The 21,028-nt window shown below is 41.1% G+C and overlaps 2 protein-coding genes across 6 annotated transcripts in view; both read left to right on the top strand.

Annotated features, from left to right (window-relative positions):
• Window positions 1-8,300, top strand: part of PLAG1 (PLAG1 zinc finger) — a 52,270-nt gene extending 43,970 nt beyond the window's left edge. For 2 of the 5 annotated variants that reach the window (XM_071419629.1, XM_071419638.1), the window contains exons 3-4: window positions 1,142-1,500; window positions 2,097-8,300. In XM_071419629.1, coding sequence (XP_071275730.1) covers window positions 1,259-1,500; window positions 2,097-3,360 — 1,506 coding nt within the window. In that variant the 5' untranslated portion in view covers window positions 1,142-1,258 and the 3' untranslated portion in view covers window positions 3,361-8,300. The remainder of the gene's footprint in view (window positions 1-1,141; window positions 1,501-2,096) is intronic. The other 3 variants (XM_071419650.1, XM_071419657.1, XM_071419642.1) reach the window with 2 other exon arrangements.
• A 75-nt stretch (window positions 8,301-8,375) lies between these two features.
• Window positions 8,376-19,416, top strand: MOS (MOS proto-oncogene, serine/threonine kinase). Its single transcript, XM_071419667.1, has one exon. It carries the CDS (start codon window positions 16,635-16,637, stop codon window positions 17,682-17,684), a length of 1,050 nt encoding a protein of 349 aa, XP_071275768.1. The 5' UTR covers window positions 8,376-16,634; the 3' UTR covers window positions 17,685-19,416.
• The last annotated feature ends 1,612 nt before the right edge of the window (window positions 19,417-21,028 follow it).

Below are 21,028 nucleotides of genomic sequence, written 5' to 3'. Positions count from 1 at the left end.
GGGAGAAAGGCTAAATTTTGGGGCTTTCCAGCCCTCAAAAATGCTTGCAATGAGTGCTGTCCTGCTGTCCTCCTTGTCCCTGCTGCTGCAGACCTCACGCTCCACCCTTCCCACTCTGGGTAGCACAGGATTTTGGTATCTATAGTAGCAGTTGTGCTCCAAAGATGAAGTGAAGCTGTCAGCAACCCCTGACAAAGGAGGGCTGTTGAGTGCCCTGTGGTAGCAGGTGCCCAGTTGCCACTATATGATACCAGATGACAAATTTAAAACTTCTCACGCACAGTCAGGCACAAGGATCACGTCACACACTTCTGACAGTGAAAGCCTCCGGTTTAGTTGACATTTTGCTATGCCACAGGGTCAGGATTTGGAGCTTCCATCCTGAGCTAGCCTGAGTCTGAATGCTTACAGCCTTCATGTCTCACAGGGTAGCATGAGAAGGCTGGGGGTCTCCAGCACTGGGCTGATAAAACCCTGATCTGTCTAATCTAACCCTAATCCATGGGACTTCTGTCAGTCATAGATCAAGTCTCTGTTAGTAGAGGGTGAGTTTACAGGAGAATTTCACCTGGTGTTAGGCATTATTGGCAGTGCATGCATTTTCCCAGCGTAGATGCGTAGATGTGCAGTAATCACGGGGAGGGAGGTATATCCAATAGGGAACATGAGCTTTGCCCTCCATAGTGTCTGCATGGGTACTGCTGTGTTTTGTGCAGGTTTTTAAACATTTTGAGGCTTACAGGCTTTGATAGTTGTGTGTGTGTTGGGAGGGGGGGGAATGTCCGTGCAAACACCGGAGGCGTGGCTGTAATTCCTTTGAAATCAGAAGCTGCCAAAAGGTGCCTGGGTAGGTAGGCCTTTGCCTGATGCCTCCCTTAATCTGAGAGAAACTCTGCTCTTCTCCATCAGTGCTTGAGGGGAAAGTTGTGAGGTGTGATTTCAGGGCATATGTGGATCTGTTCATCCTGAGCAATGCATTTTAAGAGTTGCAGCAAATAGTATAAAGAAACCTGTAGGTATTACGTTAGACCAGCTGAACCTAACTTTATTTTTAAGTTTTATTCAGAAGCATCACATAGCAAGTAAACTTCAAAATCTAAGTTTAGTTACAAACTAGTTGTTTCTTATTTTTTTTTTCCAGTCCCCTTTTGCTTTCTTTTACGACCACATGAAACTTGAGAAGCCATCTAAAGCTAAATCATTTAGTGGAGTTGGGCAATTCCCAAGTGTCCAACAAGAAGGCCTGGTTTAGGCTGCGATGGCCACTGTCATTCCTGGTGATTTGTCAGAAGTAAGAGATACCCAGAAAGTCCCTTCAGGGAAACGTAAGCGTGGTGAAACCAAACCAAGAAAAAACTTTCCTTGCCAACTGTGTGACAAGGCCTTTAACAGTGTTGAGAAATTAAAGGTTCACTCATACTCTCACACAGGAGAGAGGCCCTACAAGTGCACACAACAAGACTGCACCAAGGCCTTTGTTTCTAAGTACAAATTACTAAGGTATTAAACTCTATTTATCTTTCAGATTATATTATCTATTTTATGTTGGCCGTGTTAAGCCGTGTAAAAGTATATATTTCTGTACGCCTTCAGCTGATTGCAGAGAGGATGTGTTAATTAAAGTAGCTATTGGATTGTTTCTAGAATTCTAAATTACCTAAGTTTGCAAGCTAATGTCTTTGATTTTGTTTCTTAATTTGTTTTCTGCTTTTGTTTTCCGTTTGTTTGTTTTTGTTTTTGTTTTGTTTTGTTTTTAATGAGCGTAGAATTTTCATTTGTATAAGGAATTGTCACAAGAAAAAGAGTATGGACTGAAAGTTCTTTGGCTATGGACTTTTACATGAGTACTTTCATACTTGCCCATACACCCCTGTTACCGTAGCTAAGACCCACCAAAACTAAAGTGTCAATTTAAGAGAAATGGCTCGCGTTTTGCTATATTTAAATTTGTCAAACTGTCTTTGTAGTGTCATGCTTTCAGTTAAAAGGTACTGTTGCAAAGCAGCCCTTAGCATAGTATATAGCTGCCATTAAAAAATGAGCTCATGTGTTTTTTGATCAAAATAATTACTTACAGAATATATCTGTGTTTAAAGGCATATGGCTACTCATTCTCCTGAGAAAACCCACAAGTGTAATTATTGTGAGAAAATGTTTCACCGAAAAGATCACCTAAAGAATCACCTACATACACACAATCCCAACAAAGAGGCCTTTAAGTGTGAAGAATGTGGAAAGAACTACAATACCAAGCTTGGGTTCAAACGTCACCTGGCTTTGCATGCTGCAACAAGTGGTGACCTCACCTGTAAGGTATGTTTGCAGACTTTTGAAAGCACAGGAGTGCTGCTGGAGCACCTAAAAACTCACGCAGGCAAGTCATCAGGTGGAGTGAAGGAGAAAAAGCACCAGTGTGAACACTGTGACCGTCGGTTCTACACCCGAAAGGATGTCCGCAGACACATGGTAGTGCACACTGGAAGAAAGGACTTCCTCTGTCAGTACTGTGCACAGAGATTCGGGCGCAAGGATCACCTCACGCGCCACATGAAGAAAAGTCACAACCAAGAACTTCTGAAGGTCAAAACAGAGCCAATGGACCTTCTAGATCCCTTTACCTGCAATGTTTCTGTGCCTATTAAGGATGAGCTGCTTCCAGTGATGTCTTTACCTTCCAGTGAACTGACATCAAAGCCATTTACAAACACTTTGCAATTAAATCTCTACAACACTCAGATTCAGTCCATGCAGAGTTCTGCATCTGCACACCAAATGGTTGCCACATCGTTACCATTGGGAATGCCTTGTCCAATAGATATGGAGTCTGTCCACCCTTCTCACCAGCTATCATTGAAATACCCACTCGGTACTACCTCATACTCAATTTCTATGCCTGAAAAAGAACAGCCATTGAAAGGGGAAATTGAAAGTTACCTAATGGAGTTGCAAAGTGGTATGCCTTCTTCATCCCAGGATTCTCAAGCATCTTCATCAAAACTAGGGCTGGATCCACAAGTAGGGCCACTAGATGATGGGTCGGGGGAAGTTTCCCTTTCCAAGGGCTCCGTTCCTATTAGTGAACCTCTAAATGCCCCATCATTGGACTTTTCTCAGCTGTTCAACTTCATACCTGTAAATGGCCCTCCCTATAATCCTTCTGTTTCAGTGGGAAACCTCGGGATGAGTTATACGCAAGAGGAGGCACATTCTTCTATGACTCAGCTCCCACCACAAACCCAGGATCCGCAAGATCCTAGCAATAGTATAGGTCTTGGGTCTCTGCACTCATTGTCAGCAGCTTTCACAAGCAGTCTAAGCACAACCACCACCCTACCACGATTTCATCAAGCTTTCCAATAGGATGTACAAAGCTGGCTTGTTAACTGTCTATTTGTAGAAATGCCTTAGGTGACCATTTTTAACTTAGTGCCTACTATAAGACATTATGAATTCTCTGCTTTTGTACAGTACCAATCTCATGAAGCCAGTAAGAAATTTAAATTAACTTTTTTAAAATGTTTTGAAAGTGTTTATTCTCAGCTGTGTTTACTTTGGTTTGTTGGTTTTTTTTAAACAGTCTCATTGTATTGTTTTCATTTTCACTGCCAATTTACACATTTAAAATGTTCAGTAGAAAGTCATCCCAAGCAAACTCACAACACTCATCCCGTTTTTAAAATTTTTTCAACCATACCAGCTAGTCTGTTTTATTGATGTCAGTGGTAGAACTGCCACTTTTACCTTTTAATATATTCTACTATTTGCAAATAATCCATTTAAAATATGTATCACAAGGATTCCTGAGATTTGGGAAAAAAATTCTGCAGTCTGTTTCCAAACAAATCCTCTTCCCAAATGGTGACACATCTGACCTGTTCTATAATGACAAATCTAAATTTTTAAAATAAATATAGAATTCAGATTTTTCTGAAAACTTGTGTGTGTATATATAGAGTCCATATATACACATGTACATATATATTGCATCTTGACTTGTATTGAAGTCATTATAAAAGTTGTTAAGAATTTTGCCATTTTCTGGCTTAAATTTTGGTGGCCTGTTATGGATAACAGAAGAAAAAGAAAATTAGTGTAATTCTCTAAAATTAGGGCTGAACAGAATTTCGACAGAGAATCTCTGCTTGCCTAAATGACAGATGTTTCAAGTTGAATTTGAAACTGTTGTTGTGCTTTCGTGACTCTGGTATAGGGAAACAGGCAAAATTAATGGCTGATCTTGAAATATAAAAGTGTTGTAACGTAGTAATGCAGAATATTTTGTCGCAGTTTTTGTTTGAATTCTTAACTTGCTGTTTTTTCTCTTTAGTAGCATAGAAAGAGTACTGCATAGGAACCTTCCAGTAGTGTGTTCACGTTTGTAGGCGTCAGTCTTCTCCCCGCTGCCACCGCCAAAGGGTGGATCAAGTCCAGCCAGAAAGTGTGTACCTATTTTCAGTTCAAAACTAGTGTGCAGTCAGAAAGTGAATGTAAATTTGCAACTACCAGTTTGTTTTGTTTTGTTTTTATTGGAGTGATCTTTTCAGTTGTGTTACATGGTGTATTATGTCCTCCTAAGCAACAAGTTAGATGTTAATCACACTTTCTACACCTGGGTACTTGGTTAGGGACTTTTTGCCCATTGCCAAGATTTAAAGACAGGACTCTTAGGAGTGAAGTAAAAGCATATTGCTTACACCACTTTTACCTAATGCAATATATAGTCTATTCCCCAACCCCTAATAACCAAAAGAGGAAAAAAAAAAAAACTAAAAAAACAACCAACCCTGTGATGCGTAAAAGCAAACTAGATTTGCTGTAATTCAACAATAACATTATTTTCCTTGTCATTTTTGTACAAGGAATTAAAAAATGGAACTCGAGTACATTAGTATCTCTCAAACTATGGATAATGAGAATTCATACAAGGTTTTAAGTGGTTAAACTAAATATACTTCACAGAAACAAAAGTTGCTCCCATTTAAGGAGCTCATGCTCCGGATGTTTTATCAGTAGCTCCTACTGGTTTTTTTAATGCTAGGAGCAATATGCAGGTGTAGTTTTACTATTTTATACATATGTGTATTTAAATTTTATTACTGAAAAATAACATTTTTATAAATGTGTTTGTGTTCCAAAGGCATTAAAATAAGGATGTATTAATAAGGAAAATACCTTTTGAAATTCTGCAAACTACTCCTAGATTTGGTTTTAGGAGCACGTTATCTCAAAGTGGGCGTTTAGCTCTGCTTCACGACTGCTTCCTCTGGTTTCTGTGAAACAGATTGCTCGCTTGCTTACATCTTTAGTTGAATGATTTGTTCAATATTGCTTTTTTTTTCATTCACCTTTCTAAAGGAAAGAAAAACACAGATGAACAGAGCACAAGCTGAATGCAACCGAATGTAGCTCTAGTTTACATGAACGACCGTAACGTATCTAAGAAAAACTTGGATTTATTCTCAATCCTTTTAATCTGAGATGAAGATAAATGGACTTAATTCCTGCAGTGGGTTATGTCCCGTGTGGAGCCAAGCATCTGCAACTCTCCCTGCCGCAGAGGAAAGCTGCAGGTGCTTGGCATCCTGCAGCTGGCCCAGCAGTGTGGCCAGGCAGCGCTGCCCTCCCTGGGCAGCTGGCACACGAATTTCCAGTCTGGAGCCACTTGTTATCAGCCCCAGCTGCTGAAAGACTTTGTGAAAACCAAAACCCGCAGACACTTTGCCAACACCCGTTTCTTAGTGCGTAGCCAGAACCCTTACTACCTTGTTTGTGCCTTAGCTTCCTGAAAAGGGATTGACATTTCACTTGGAGTTAGATATACATTTCACTTGAGAAATAGAGACCTCAGACAAGATATTGAACCTCATTCAGTCAGGGTTTCAGTGGGTGGCTGCACCCAGAGTGTTTGCAGCTGAACTAGGATGTAGGGTAACAAGGAAGCAGACTGACCCTTAAAGCAATACCAACACCACCAGAGTGCTTTTGAGCATCACTTAGGCAGAGTCACTATTGGCCACTACTAAACCATCCGTTTTTAAAACCCGTTTTCTTGATTTCCCATGGATTCTTGGTGGGAGGGGGGAGGGCTGGCTGATCATGCACCACTCTTTGTGCAACTTCTAAACTTCTAGTAAGGTTGTTTTGTTGTTTTGTTTTTTTTTTTTTTTAAATATATATATTTGTGTACTTGTTGCTTGTGCTTTATTCAGTAGTAAATTGTGGAATAGAGTGATTTATTGTTAATTTGGCAGTAGCGGTTTTTAAAAACCATATACTGACTGAAACATGAGCCAGAGCTGATTGCTTTATTAAGCTAATAATGAATGTTAAGAGTACATATTTTCAGGATCATTTGCCTAGTGAGCTAAACTTGTATTATAGGCCAATATTTTTTAAAATAAAGCTTGGTCAACCTCTATGTTACACATATTACAAGATATAGCACTTTCAAAAAGAAAACCTAAACCTTTTAAGAAAATTTCTTACAGGTTATGCTTTTTATTATAAAACCTTTTATTATAATTTGTTTCAAGTGCCATTAGATTACATATATGTAGGCCTTTGGTATAATGCTTTGTGTACAAAATGGTAGACATTGTAATTTTAAACAGGTACATTTTTACAGTGTTTTCTTATCAATTTGCTATATTGCACAGAACCAGTGTGTCTTTCTTAAGGGTTTTACAATGGTTTTTACTAGGTTTACATGTTTCAAACTACACTGTCTTCTACTGCCATTTTAAATACCAGTCAAAAACAATTAGGAGTTTGTCCTCACCATTTCCAAACTGTCTTCTGGAGTTCTTGATGGTAAACTTTGTCAAAAATATTGAACATGCAGTATTTGATACAGATTTTTTTTATCACATCCTATCATCGCTATGCTGCTGTCTGAAGTTAACTTTAGGCCTGATCCTGCATCTGTAAATGCTATGGGGATCCTGCATCCTTTGTTATGTCTGTCTCATACACTGGTTTAGCAGCTTCTCCTGTATTCTTCTCAGTCTATAGATAAGCCTCTGAAATATATGTACTTATCTGGTATGTAGAAAACCATTATAGGCTTAGCTGCCTGTCCTGCTTCCCCCCAGTGTACAGTTTAAACCACAGCTTACTTAGCATCATGCTCAACTTACAAGTAATGCCACAGTAGTTCAAAATGTGTTTGGGTAGTCCCAAAGCTTTTATGCAATAAGGGTGTCTTACTTTTGTTGGAAGGCAGTGTCTTTTGATAACAGTTATCTAGCCCTGGAAGTGACACAGAACTATTGCTAATCATATGTAAACACTTTTCAGTATAAGCTTCAGTGGTACAGTTGAACCAGAGTGAATGTTTATCTCCTCAGAAACACTCCTGCAATATTGTTATATTGGATCATGCTGCTAATGTAACTTGGGATACAACTCCTCTCATGGTGCTACAAACCTCCCTGTCTCATTCAGATGTATTTTTACCCATAGAAAAAAAAAGGACTATACTAGACCTATAGTTGTATGATATATTTTTATACTGTGACTTAATTTGTCATTAATGAACTTTTGTGCAACACCACAATGTATTCATATGCACTTGCAAAAGTAAAATTTTGGACATGCAAATTTAAACGCTGACAAGCCCAGCTCTTGTTCACAAAAATAGGTGACTGCTAGTTAATGTTAAATGCGGGCTTTTTGTATGGTGTGGAGTGAAGAACATACTATATGTTACTAAAAGCCTTAGACAAAAACTGGGAAGAGTATATTGGTGAATGATGTCACACCCAAACCTGACTCAGATTGCTGAAATTATATTTTTAGCTAGTGGAAAAATTGTTTGGACTTGTACGCTAAAATGTTTTTAATGATAAAAGTTTTGAGTCGGAAAAAAATAGAGAAAAAAAAAAGAACACAGAAAACCCTGCATTCCAGACTGAATTTGTATATGTTTCTTGCATTTAAAATTTGCTATCCTGTGATATGGGAAATTGAGTTGCTTATCATGTATATGTACTTTAAAATGTATTCACAAACTACTGTTGTATTTGTATAAAATATAGACAAAAAGATTGCATATATATTTTTGTGTATAAGCTCTGTAAAATAGCAATCACGTTATGAAGCTGCAGCAGAACTTCATTTTAAACATTCACATCCAAAGAAACAGACTATTTATTGTCCACATACCCTGATTATAAAATATACCTTGCTGCTATTAAACAATAGTGCTGCAGCTTCTTGTGGCCTACAGTGTTATGTTTGCTGTACAAAAATATGTGAACTCCACAAAATATATCAATAAAATTACAGAATGGTTTTAGTTATTGAATAACTTATGCCTGGCATTTCAATAGATAATCTTGATCTGCATGTTTGGGATTGCAAGAAGTAATTACAGAGTCCATCCAGTTTTGCTGGGAAGTAGTTTGCAAAGGCATAACTGTCTTTATAATTTATGGCTGCTAAAATATCAGTTTTTCAGAAAATCTTAAGGCATAAGTATCTGTGTTTCATGATTTCACCAAGGAACAAATGGGATGATGCTACTGTGTCTGTGACAAGACAGATCTGAACTGAAGGAAGCAATTGAGTTTGCCATCAAATTGCGCTTTGAAACACTGTGAGACACTGGAAGGTAAGTATGGGGTGTCCATAGTGGGACCATTCCTGTGGGACACACAGGTGATTCCCCATCATTTCAGACCCGTGCAAGTCTCATACATCGGTTGTTGTAGTTTGCAGGACAAACTTTAAGGGTGTGCCATGTGCTAGACACAGTATGTTGGATGTCTCTCTGCAGTATTTCCAGGAGAAACTCAGTTGCTTTGATCCCATAGGTGATCCCATAGATGTCTGTCTGGCCTGGCACTGACTTCTGAAGAAGCCAGGCTGATGCCTGGGGAAGAGGTGCCTCGCAGCCAGACAGGCAGCCTGCACACAACTGCAGAAAGTTACCTCTGCTCGTTCCACAGGTGTGTTCCCTAGCATAGACTGTTGGCCAGGAAAGTAAAAGAGCAGCATTTCACATTTCTTTGCTTTTTGGAACATATTTTGTTAACATCTGTAGCACTGTCTGGATTTCCCTGCTTTTGAATTCCTTTCTTTTCCAAATCTTGGCTTTTTAGGTTCCTTGCTGTAACCCAGCAGGAGAGAAATTATTGTTTGAGAGAGTTGGTGGTTTTCAGCTTCTCCACATGCAGACATCTTTCCTTTCTTGTGATCCCTACCCCACTCCTCTGAGCTGACTTATCACTTCTGTGCCACAGGTTTCTAACTTGTTTGAGAGGGTTGGCCTTGTTATTTTGAGAGCCAAAAGCTCAACACATGCTCTATGATATGAAATACTCTGCAAAGCAATTTATAACCCCCCACATACACCCTCGAGAGAAAACCACCCCATTCACTGTGTTGCTGTCCTAGCTGGTCTCACCCACTGTAACTGATTTAATATGCCCTCCTTCCAAGCAGATAGCCTCCAGAAATTCCATCAGCCTCTGCAATAATTGGAATGGGATTGCACAGATGACATCTGTATTATACGGAGATCTCTTGATGCAGTCCCTCCAGAATTTCCTTGTTAAATTAGAGCCACAGACATCTTCCCTTCTGTCTCTCCTGTAATCACTTCTTTCCAAAACTTGCATAAGAAAGTACAGAAAAATGGTTCTGCGGTATCCTCTGTAGCTGGCCTCACTGTCCTCCAGGAGTGGAAGAGGAAGGTTGGTTTAGTTTTCCCCTTCACTTTTCCTCATTCTTTACACCTTCTTTTTCTTTCCACATACAAGCATGTCCTAGGATGAAAACTGGTTTTTGACAGAGAAATCCAGAACTGATACAGAGCTACTGCTGGATGAGCAAGAACTGAGCAGCTTCATGCTATTGGTTTCCCTGCTTTGCAAATCAAAATATTCTATAAAACTGGATAGAAATTAAGTTTTCCAAAGTGTCATCTACTGTAGTTGGCACAGCAAGGATTGGCGATCACACAGGACAGCAAGATAAACTCTGTTACAAAATTTAGTCTGTACTTAATAGTTCAAGAAGCATTTTGGAAGATGTTAATGGTGCTTATCGGTGTAAGCTGGGGCCTTTAGCAAATAAACAGCAACACTGTATTTCTGTTTTGAACAACACCGGAGACAATGGTATTGAAAATGACAGACCCCAGCAGTAGTGTGAAGTTTCAAGTTCCTGCTCATGTGCTATATCCCAGGTAATTCAGTATGAACGTTCTCTTCTCTTAATAAAGATGTAACACTTTGCCTGGTATTTTTATCTTTCTATACATTTATTTACTGATTTACTGATCTGCATGTCCTCAAGTAATGAACGTTTTCAGAGAAATAAGTATTTGTAAAAAATAGAATGAACAATTCTATTCTTCGTTGTCATTATCATCACTCAGCCTTTTCACATTTGTGGATATTTGTATCACAAGATCACCAGCTTCAGAGCTGGTTTGCCTGAGAGGGGACTCAGAAGACATCAGCTACCAGCTGAGCTTTCTGAGAACAAGCCACGGTAATGCCTGCTGTGGCTGAGCTGGAAATCATTTGAATTGATCCCTTGATATTTTACCTGTGGGGTTGATTCTCACTGTTGCACTGAACTTCCACGTACAAAGAATGGTTTAGTGTCACTTTTATGTGTCAGATCTCTCTTTGATGTGTGCTAAGTAGTGCAGAAAACCTGAAAAGTCACAGTTCCTAAAAATCAGTACATTGCTTGAACTCTGGTGAATATTTTGTGTGCACATGTATGTCTGCATGCATGTAGGCATGGGAAAGTAATCCAAGCTGGAACAGTTGCTAAATTAATTTCAGGGTTTTTTCATTTTGGTTTCCTCCAAAATGTTTAAGTCTAAAGTGTTTGTATTTTACAAATCCAAAGTGAATCGTATTGGTTATTAAGGTATCCCCAAGTTAGCACAGTGTGTGGCTTCCCAGGCAAGCTGGCAGAGCTTCTTCCAACTACTTGATTAATCTATGAGACACAGCAGTTTATCTAAAGGGTGCACAGACTCCAGTGAGGAAGGTGTTTGTCAGCTCTCCTTGTGTAGTCCTAGATAGAATTTCAGCAGAAAAGCTCTATAGGCTGTGCCTCTGAAATTAGGCTCAACTCTGGCTTACTGGCTTTTGTGTTAAATTGTTACACACACATGGTTATGGGTAAATCCTTAAAGTTCCTTCACAAGTACTTATATTGAAAATAAAAATAAAATACAGATTTTGGTTATGGTTTAGGGGCATACCATAAGTGGGTAACATCTGAGCTGTAACATAAGACTATCAAATATCAAACATTCATGACAAATAAACACAGACTAAAGTCCCAAACTTTCTTAAGTCTCACCTGAAAATTGTCTCCTTTTCTTTTGTCAGTGTTTGACTCCTTACGCCAGTGAAGTATTAGAGGGTTGCCCCATACTTTATATGCTCTGTTCGGCTCAGGCTGAATTCAGCAGTGTTTTTACAGGAAGCTTCTGCTTACTCACTGAAAGCTTGCAATAATGTATTTGAATTGTATGACCCATTTTAATATTGGGCTTAAAACCTTTTGACTTAAGGCACCTCTGAGAATTTGCTATGCCCCACCAGAGTACCCAGGCCACCACATCAGAGCCATCAAATTTAGAGGATTCTCTTCCCTCTTCCCCTCTACAACCCTCCCAAGAGGTGGTGTTTGCAGGAACCACCACATTTGCTATGGCAGTGTATTTAATATACATCCCAGAGCTGGGTGTGATCTGTGTTAATGGGATTGTGCAAGCTGCTGGGAGAGACTCACCCCTTTAGGCATCAGTCTAGGAATCAGCATTAAATCCATGTACCTGGCAAAGCAGCAGCCTCCAGTGCTCGACTTAGCTCTGACATTACCCCCCAGGTCCTTTGCTGTACATGATTAATTTTGCTCATTAAGCATTGAAGCTGTTTCCTAGTCCTTAAGCTACAAGTCTTAAATTCCACCACTATATCTGGCATCTCCCTGTACCCAGCAAAGTCAGCTTTGCTCCAGGGGCAAGACTGCAAAACCAGTCTTGGACAATTTGGCTGAAAATACTGCACAAGGTGCCTGCCATGTGACAGCAGTCAACCTGCCAGGATAGGTATTGGTCTTTGCATGGCCAGAAAATTCTGCTGTGGGTGAGAGCCTGCAGTTTACATTTCATTGTCTTTATCCCTAAGTTTGGATTCTTTTAGCTTGTCACAAGGTGCTCGTTTGAAACTGTAGTATTAATCTGCAGCAGCGGGTCTCAGATTATTATCCCTGGTCCACCTTGATCACTGAGCCCCTGTAAATTAGCTGTGAAACCTCAGCTGCCTTTCCAGTGCCTCCAGTTAAAACCTCAGTGTGTTCAGGTAAGAAGAGCCTTTGCTTCATGCTCTTGAACACATGGAGTAACCTTAGTGTGAAGGAAAAAAAGCATCAAACAGCTGTTTGGCAATGTGTGTTTGAAACTTGATCTTATTATTTATAAACTAGGGTTTAACCTTTTAAAATGTTTATTATTATGTCTCAAAAGTAAAACAGCATCACAGTTCTTGCAGATGTATTTTTTCTTTGCATTTGGGTTTGCCTTTCACTGCTTTAATGAAAACTTGCTTGTATTTGCAGTTCCAAGGTGTCATTTGTCTCACCAAAACAGTGAAACTCTGAAACATGAACTGGATTCTTTTCTGGCTTGTTCTTGTAGGGAAAAAAAAAGAAAAAGAAAAAGAAAAAGAAAAAAACAAGTTGTTAATCAGTGGCCTATCTTCAGAGCAAGCCTCTGTAGGGACTGGCTCCAGACAATGCTATCACTTACACCTGTGCAATTGATCATATCAGAATTCCTTTCAGGCAACTCTGAATATCATTTGAGGTCTATGAGGTGTGGTCGGAAGCAACACTTGGACTATGAAACTCTGTGCATGAGGAGAATGTAGGTTCATCATCAAATCCTAAACTGAGATCAGACGGACTCAGAGTAGAAGAAGAAAAAAGAAAACTTGGTTTCAAACATGAAGAAAACCTCTCAGAAGTCACTAAGCCACAGGCTACGGAACTGTCTTGCTTTGAGTAGGACTGTAATTTAAGCACTGAAGAGCTACACTTGGCTCCTTTAGCAAGGTTACAAAGTAACCTATTAGAAACACAATGCTACCTCTGTATTGTAAGGCAGTTCTTAGAAGCCTCTAGATAGCCAAGCCTTCAAGGGATTGTTACATAGTACAACCACCAAATGTACAAATAAATTAATCATTGAGGAGAACTAGATACATAAATATAACTATACACTCCTAAACTCTCTGAAGTCAGTTCTGATCCCCAGCCCTGTCCCTCTCCTGTTTTAGACAAAACTGGCTATTAAGCACAAGAGTGATGCACCTTGATGAAAACAAAACTGGTGTTTGGTACGTGGCCTGTGCTGTGCTGGGTTACATCCATGCCTGCCCTTTAAGGCCCTTGGTATCAGGTCTGATTCCTCCTGTGCAGTGACCAAACAAACAGCAGTGGTAACTAAGAACAATGGCAAACAAAGAGTTTCTATATTCCTGATATGCAAGTGAAATAAGAATGGGGGAACCGAGTGAGATTCTGTACTCCTTCTCATCCAGAAGCACAGAGTAGATTGGGCAGCTAGTGCAGCACTGGGTGCACAGGTATGTTTTACTTGCAGAAATGCAACGCACAAGCTTGGAACAAACCCATTGATGCTGCAGTTTATTGTAGCTGTGACATATTGGAGCCCACAGGACACAGACTGTGTGCTTCCCCCCTGTCCCTTGTAAAAGCTCCTATTGCACTCTGTACTGATGACTTCTGGCTCCTACAGCTTCCTTTTCCCTCCTGGAAAAGGCGGTGCAATGGGAACAGTGCGGTTGGAGGCTGCTGAGGGCTGCCCTGGGGAAGGGTGGCCGGGAGGGAAGGGGCAGTGTGTCCCCAGCAGCCCTGCTCCCCTCTGCAGGTGGCTCCCCAGCCTCACTGGGAGCTTCCCCAGCCTGCAGTAAAGCCAGAGCTAAATGGGGCCATGAAGCTTGACATGGACATCCTACAGCAGTTGTGGCTCCTGGGAAGTCACTGGGCCAAATCATCAATGGATTACAGGAAAATGGTGTTCACTAAGAATAAAAGCCTGCTTGCATTTAAATCAGATTTAATCGTATTCACACTGAAAGACTCTGGATGTTCCCTTCCTATGGTCCTCAGCCGTAAGATTGAGGCAGGACTGTAGGTTACATTGGGGCACTTTACATCCCAGAGAATGCCCCTCTTCCTGTTCAAAAATTCAGTGTATTCTCCAAGAACAATACAACAATGTCTACAATGGCAGGGCAAAACAGAAAGATTTCTGACAGAAAAGGGTAACAAGAAAATGACCTGAAATGGCAGCAAAAGGACAGCTGACAGATGTGGACATGGAATTTGGAAATAATGATATGGAAGGTCTGATACAGCCTTTAGAATGAGATTTCAATCAAAGAAATTTGGAAACAGCCCTAATCCTGTCTATTTTATGAACATAGATTTTATTGCTGTTTTATAGCATTCACAATCATCAGAAAGGCTGCTATAGCTGTCAGCTTAACAGGTCTGTGCTCAGTCTTTTCATCCACACATCCTTCTACCTGTGCCTCTCCACATTCAGCTTTCCCTTTGAACTTCACTGCCACCATAACCTGGTGAAATCAGGCTTGGAAAATTCAGAGCAGAAATGTCTTTCTGGTGCTTTTATATACTGTATGGCACAGAAGCCTGTTGAAGAACTGGAGCCCTACTAGCACTCAGAAAACAGGCATAAAAATCTTTCCTCTCTTCTGTAGCTTCATCCACTTTCTGCAGCTTTTCATTTCCACCACAACTCTGCTGCCTAGAAGACATTCTCTGTAAACATTGGAAATGAAGACTTTACATACAGGCTTAACACCTGAGTACTGCTCAAGAAAGGAAAGTTAATACCTGTTGTCTCCATGGCTTATTTCACTGCATATTTAAAACCACACTAAAGATCCTCTGGTCCTCCCCCACCCCCAAAACATCCCTGAGTAACTGATGATGAGCCAGAGAAATGCCCAGAGGGGGTAGCAGTAGGATATTACTTGGCTGGCTCATGCTGTACAACGGGCTGTGGCAGCACCTGGTGGGTCCTGGGGCCTCTTGCACTGCCACAGTCCCTTCTGGGAGGGCCCAGGAAAGAGGAGCTGATCGTCCTAAATCTCAGTACTGGGGAAGATCTCCATCACTGATTCACCGAGGAGTGATGTCTTTGAGACGCCCTGGTCCAGTTGATCTAGAGTTCAGGGAGGGTCAGGAGATGACTTTGGAACATCAGGTTTGTGTGTTAGGGTGAAAAACTGAACCCATCTCAAGGAGGAGAACACTCCAGTTCTGCTTGCACATGGTCTGGGTACCCTTGAAACCCCCTCTCAGCAGCCTGTGGTCCACATTATACACACCCAGATTAAAAAAAAAAAAAACCAAAAAAAAACCAAAACCAAACAAAAAAAAAAAACCAAACAAAAAAAACCCCAACAAAAATGAAAAGAAAAGACCAGGACCGCCTGCAGTCAGTGCTGCCCAGAGAGAAACCCTGGAGAAAGAGGCACTGTCAGTTTGAAGTCCCATGGCAGAATCTGTACTGAAAAATCTGACATCCAGAGGAAGGTTCTGAAGAGTGAGGAGGTAGGAAATGGCTTCCAAGTTTTCCAAGATATTTGTCAACATGTACAGAAAGATACTGGAATTTTCAAAAATCCTTTATCCCACAAGGGTGTTCTGCTGTCTGGGCAGTACAGCTGGTACCAAACACCATGTCAGTTAGCACAAGCACTGCAAATATGTGAGAGGGTCAAAATTTAAAAAAGCTCCTTAAAAACCAGATGGACCACTAACACAATTATGTTTCTTTGATTTCTGCCAGAAAAGCTCTGTAAATTCAGCAATAATTTTTCTAAGAAGGATCCAGAAATAAAATACACACCTGTAGTACTGCAAGGGGCGTGTTGAGAAAATGACCAAATACTTGTGTGTAATTCTAGTTACTGTATCCAAAGGAAGATGCACAACAATAATTTGACTTTATGCTGCTATTAAAATTGTGGTACTGCATGGGCAAAGCTGAGCACCCAAACCAGTCCCCTTGTCCCAGTTATGTTTAAGTGGTAGGGTCCTACAAACACAATTTTATATTTATGCCTGCCATAGCCTCATCAAACATCAGCACTCACCACTTCAGCTGCTTCCACTGAGAAAGACTTTGAGCTGTTTAATGCACCTGATGCTGATCATTCCTGCCTGGAGCCATGGTGAAATGCAATCACCTGTCACTGCTTTATTTATTCCTGGGGCATTTTGCTAGAGGCATTCAATGGGCAGAACATATTTCTTTTTCTTTTGAGATTAGAAATGATGTGAAATACTTATGAGTTAATAATTTTTTAGCTTTAAATCTGTTTGCCTTGATTTTCTAGAGATTTGCTTCAGGGTTGGAGAAGAATGTTTCCAGGTGAACCTGATTTGGTTCTGACAGTTGGGACAGATGCAGTTCATTTGGAGGAGGGAGGGAAAATGGTGAAGGGAGGATAAAAGGCTTTGGAAGGTGGTTTAGAGTCCTTTCTACCAGGGAAGCTTTGTAGTCTTCTGTCTTAGTAGCTGCCTGTTGTTTTCTCCTTCATATTATGCCATCACCTATTCCTCTTAATTGTTTTCTTTCTTTTGAGTATTCCCCCTCTGCGAATTTGCGCCCCTGCAGCAGCCCTTTAGTTATCCCTGGCAAAGACAGCAAAAGCTTTTTGGGGGGAGCTTCTTCAGCCAGGACTCGCCGCTTGCCCTCACGTCTGTCCTGGTGCTCCATTGACTGGGAGCAGCTCTGCCTCCTGCAGCCCTTGGGATCTGGGGGCTTTGGCTCTGTCTACAAAGCCACCTACCATGGTGCCACGGTGGCTGTGAAGCAGGTGAAGAAGAGCAGCAAAAACCGGCTGGCATCGCGGCAGAGCTTCTGGGCTGAGCTGAACGTGGCCCAGCTCCAACACGATAATGTGGTACGTGTGGTGGCTGCCAGCACCTGCGCCCCAGCCAGCGAGAACAGCCTGGGCACCATCATCATGGAGTATGTGGGTAACATCACTCTGCACCATGTCATTTATGGCACTGGGGATGCATGGAGACAGGGGGAGGACGAGGAAGAAGGATGTGGAGGGAAGGCCCTGAGCATGGAAGAGACTGTGTGCTACTCTTGTGACATCATGACAGGCTTAGCCTTTCTGCACTCACAGGACATTGTGCACTTGGACCTGAAACCTGCAAATGTTTTCATCACTGAGCAGGGAGTGTGCAAGATTGGAGACTTTGGGTGCTCCCAGAAACTGGAGAAGGGCTCGTCCCAGAGCGCCCGTGTTTGCCAGCAAGGGGGCACGTACACACACCGTGCCCCTGAGCTCCTCAAGGGGGAGAGGGTCACTGCCAAAGCAGACATCTACTCGTTTGCCATCACTCTCTGGCAGATGGTGACACGGGAGCAGCCATACCTGGGCGAGCGGCAGCACGTGCTCTATGCCGTGGTCGCCTACAACCTGCGCCCGTCGCTGGCTGCCGGGGAGTTCCACGAGTCTGCCGTGGGCCAGGCACTGCACAGCATCATCAGCTGCTGCTGGAAGGCCAATGCAGAGGAGCGTCTGTGTGCAGAGCAGCTGCTCCCCAGCCTCAGCGCCCTCAAGCAGAGCCTCTAGGAAAACTCAGAGGCTTCTATATTCCTTTTGCAGGCTTTTCTTTCCCTCTACCCTTCCTCTGAACGTGATGAATTCAGCCACTGTGTGATCTAAAGGTTTTGTTGCTGTTTTTTATACTGGAAAAAAATACCCCAAACTGTTTTGATATAGGACAATTAAAAACAAAGAGATTTAATGAAACTGTGGGGTTTTACCCTGGAAGGGGATAGTGGCAAAGATGAAGATGTTGGCAAACACGATTTTTTCTGGTTGATGTGTTGCGTGCTGCCTTGCTCACTAGGAAATGTGACGTGCAGAAAAAATGTTGGTTGTAAGTAAGTGAAGTACAAACAAGGGTCTGCTTTTGGAAGGTTCTTTATACATAATACCTTTTGGTATTTTTAAAATGTCAAATATGAGTAGTTCTTGACACCAGCTAGGGTAGTGCACTTCAGCTTTTCCTCTTCACTAACCAAGGAATGAGTATGTATTACAAATCAATGAATGCAGAAAAATAAGTACAGAGTGTCAGTGGTCTATTTAACTTGTTCTTAGATGTACCTAATTTCAGTAAGTATGCTGCTTCTGATATGGAAAATGTGAACTACTCACATACTCCTTGAAATAAAGAACCTTTTTGTCAGTCTAAGGCTACTAAGAGTAAGAAGTTGCATTAACAACTTGTCCTTTTACAAGACTTCCCTGCTACCAGGTGTGTCAGTAGCGACTTGCTAGTTGGAACACTGTAAATTTTGAAGCATTATAAGAAGATTTTGTGCAGAATAGAGTTTAAAAAAGGGGTGGGAAGAATGGTAAAGTGAGGATTATTTTGCTTTATAACACATGGCTCAGTGTTGGACAAGATACTGGAAGTACTGAAAAGGAAGTTTGCTTACAGCAGCAATAATGTTCCTCTGCTGGTGCTCAAAGCATACACTATTGAACTATCCTGTGCACTGCTTATGTCTTATCTGCTATCTTTCCTAATCTGGTTGTAGTGCGTCTGGGAAAGGAAGTGCTGTAGGCAACGCTGAAGACAAAAAGCTCTGATCCCTGACTTATCAGAACTGATAATTGTACATCTGCACCCTTATCTGGAGCTGCCTGCTGTAGCTGATATTGCCATTCTGCTCAAAGCCTCTGCTTCTTTTTAAGACAGGAGAAAGAGTGATGTTTCAGTCAAATTGTTTTTCTTCTTTACCCTCCCTCCCCCCAGTTCCATTCTGGAAAAAAAAAATCCCAAAGGAATGGAGCCAGTTTCCTGATTTCTGACACACATCTGTTCTTAGCCCCGTGAAATCCTGGAAATGAGCAACTGTGTGAATTTGAGATGATTCTGTAGGTCTTTATGGTATTTGGGTTGGTAATTGAAATTAATGGTTTATAAAGCATATCTAAGCTTAACTATTTCTTGGTCTTCTGTCCCCCTTAAGTGGAAATAGAAAATGCTGGCTGGAATAAAAAACCCTGAAGTAAATTCTGGGAAAAATTTCCTGTGTTTCTCTGTCAAAATAATTATGCTATAGACCCAGAACTTTTTGTGTGTGTGTTTATTGTGTAACTTATTTAATAAAGAAGTTGTTTTATAGAAGTTATGATACTAAGTCAGTTACCTTTGAAATGATTAGCTGAGGGCATGCAAGATAAATTTTTAGATAAAGCCATTGACGTGCCTTACCTCAATATCAAGCAGTAAAAATGTTTCTGCAGCTTTGAAAATAATAAAAAATTGAATTAATTTTTTCTAGTAGCTCCTAAATGCTTGTGTTGTATTTATTTTGCCAGTCTAGGAAGCTTGCTGCTTATACTGCTAGAAACCTGTGATTTTTTCCTTAATGATACTTTAGCATCAACAAGTGCTACTTGAGCCTCTGTGAAAAATCAAGCACCCTTCAAACTCTCTGTTGTACTTGACAGAAGGATACTGAATGGCCAAGGTCTACTCTTGAAGTATAATCAGCTCTGCAGATGTTTCTGTCAATTTTATGGGGTTCTCTTTTGATAGTGTGAGAGAGAGCTCTGCACAGCACTCAAGATGTAGGCACACCATACTCTGCTGCCATAATGATGGTCTCTGTTTTATTAACTTCAAAGGTTTGTTTTGTTTTTTGATTGCTAATGAGCTCTGAGTTAATGCTAATCAAGAAATATCTCTAGCTGAACAGCTCAGAATCCTTGGTTCTATGTAAGATGGTAAGTTTGCCTGTTTGCCTCACTTTATACCAATATACCTTGAATTTCTTTCTGCCAGTTTGTAGTTGGCCCTTGCAATTAAATAACTCCACCATTAGCAAATTTGTTCATATTCTGGCTCTCCATCTTGAACTTCATTTGTGGATGTGCTGGGCAGCAGAGCATCCCCTGAAACACCAGTGGCCACTTTTTCCTGCTGGGAGAACTGACAGTTTTACTCCCTGTGCCTATCTTTGACTTACCCAGCCCCTTACCCAGCAGGGATTTCTCTGCTAAATGTGGCTGCTTAGTACCTTTCAAAAGTTTGTAGTGAAGGATTTTTTAAATGCCTTTGGAAACTCTAAGGGAACATATCAATCAGTGCCTTATCAACATGCTGTCACTGCTCCTAAAGAATTCCAATACAATCCAACACAACTGTGAAGTGCAATTCTTCCAATGAAAGCAATATTGGCTCCTTCTAAACAAATCATCTCTATGTATCTGTTATTTCCTTTAATATAGAATCTGCTAATGTATCTTGTACAGACATCACTCATGGAATTAGGAAATTGATTTTTTGAAGACTTCCCCAGGATATGATCCTGGAGAGAAGAAGGGCCAACAACTCCTGGTTGATTTTCACGGATTGCCTTCTCCAGCCTCAAGACTGGTCCATCCCCATGAGCAGCAAATCAGGTAAAGGTGACAGGATGCCTCCAAGGATAAGCAAGGAGCTTCTGATTAAACTAAAGCATAAATAATAAATATGCAAGAGTTGAGAGACCAGTGTGGGGTCTGAAGCAAAGAAGATTTACTATTGATAAAGAAAGATCAGGTTAGGGAACACGGAAACAACCAAGGTGTACAGAAGTTCTTTAGCCCTGATGGGATGTGCTCACAAATGCTGAGGGAGCTTGCCAATGTCCTTGCTAGGCAACTCTAGGCTGTCTTTGGAAGGTCGTGGTGCTCAGGAGAGAATTCTGAGGTCTCAAAGAAAACAAATGTAACTCCTGTCTGCAAGATGGCCAAGAAGGAGGAGCTGGAAAACTTACAGCCAGTCAACCTCATCTAAATCCCTGGAAAACTGGTGGGAAAAAAAAACCTCTGGAAATCATTGCCAAACATATGAAGGACAAAAAGTGATTTGGAGTGGTCATCAGGGATTTATGAAGAGGAAATCATGCTTGACC

Source organism: Agelaius tricolor, unplaced genomic scaffold (assembly GCF_023055355.1).
Source record: "Agelaius tricolor isolate 1412-34295 unplaced genomic scaffold, bAgeTri1.0.p SCAF_2, whole genome shotgun sequence".
Lineage (NCBI taxonomy): Eukaryota > Metazoa > Chordata > Aves > Passeriformes > Icteridae > Agelaius > Agelaius tricolor.
Note: the sequence above shows the minus strand (reverse complement) of the source record. Positions and strands in the feature narration are given on the sequence as shown.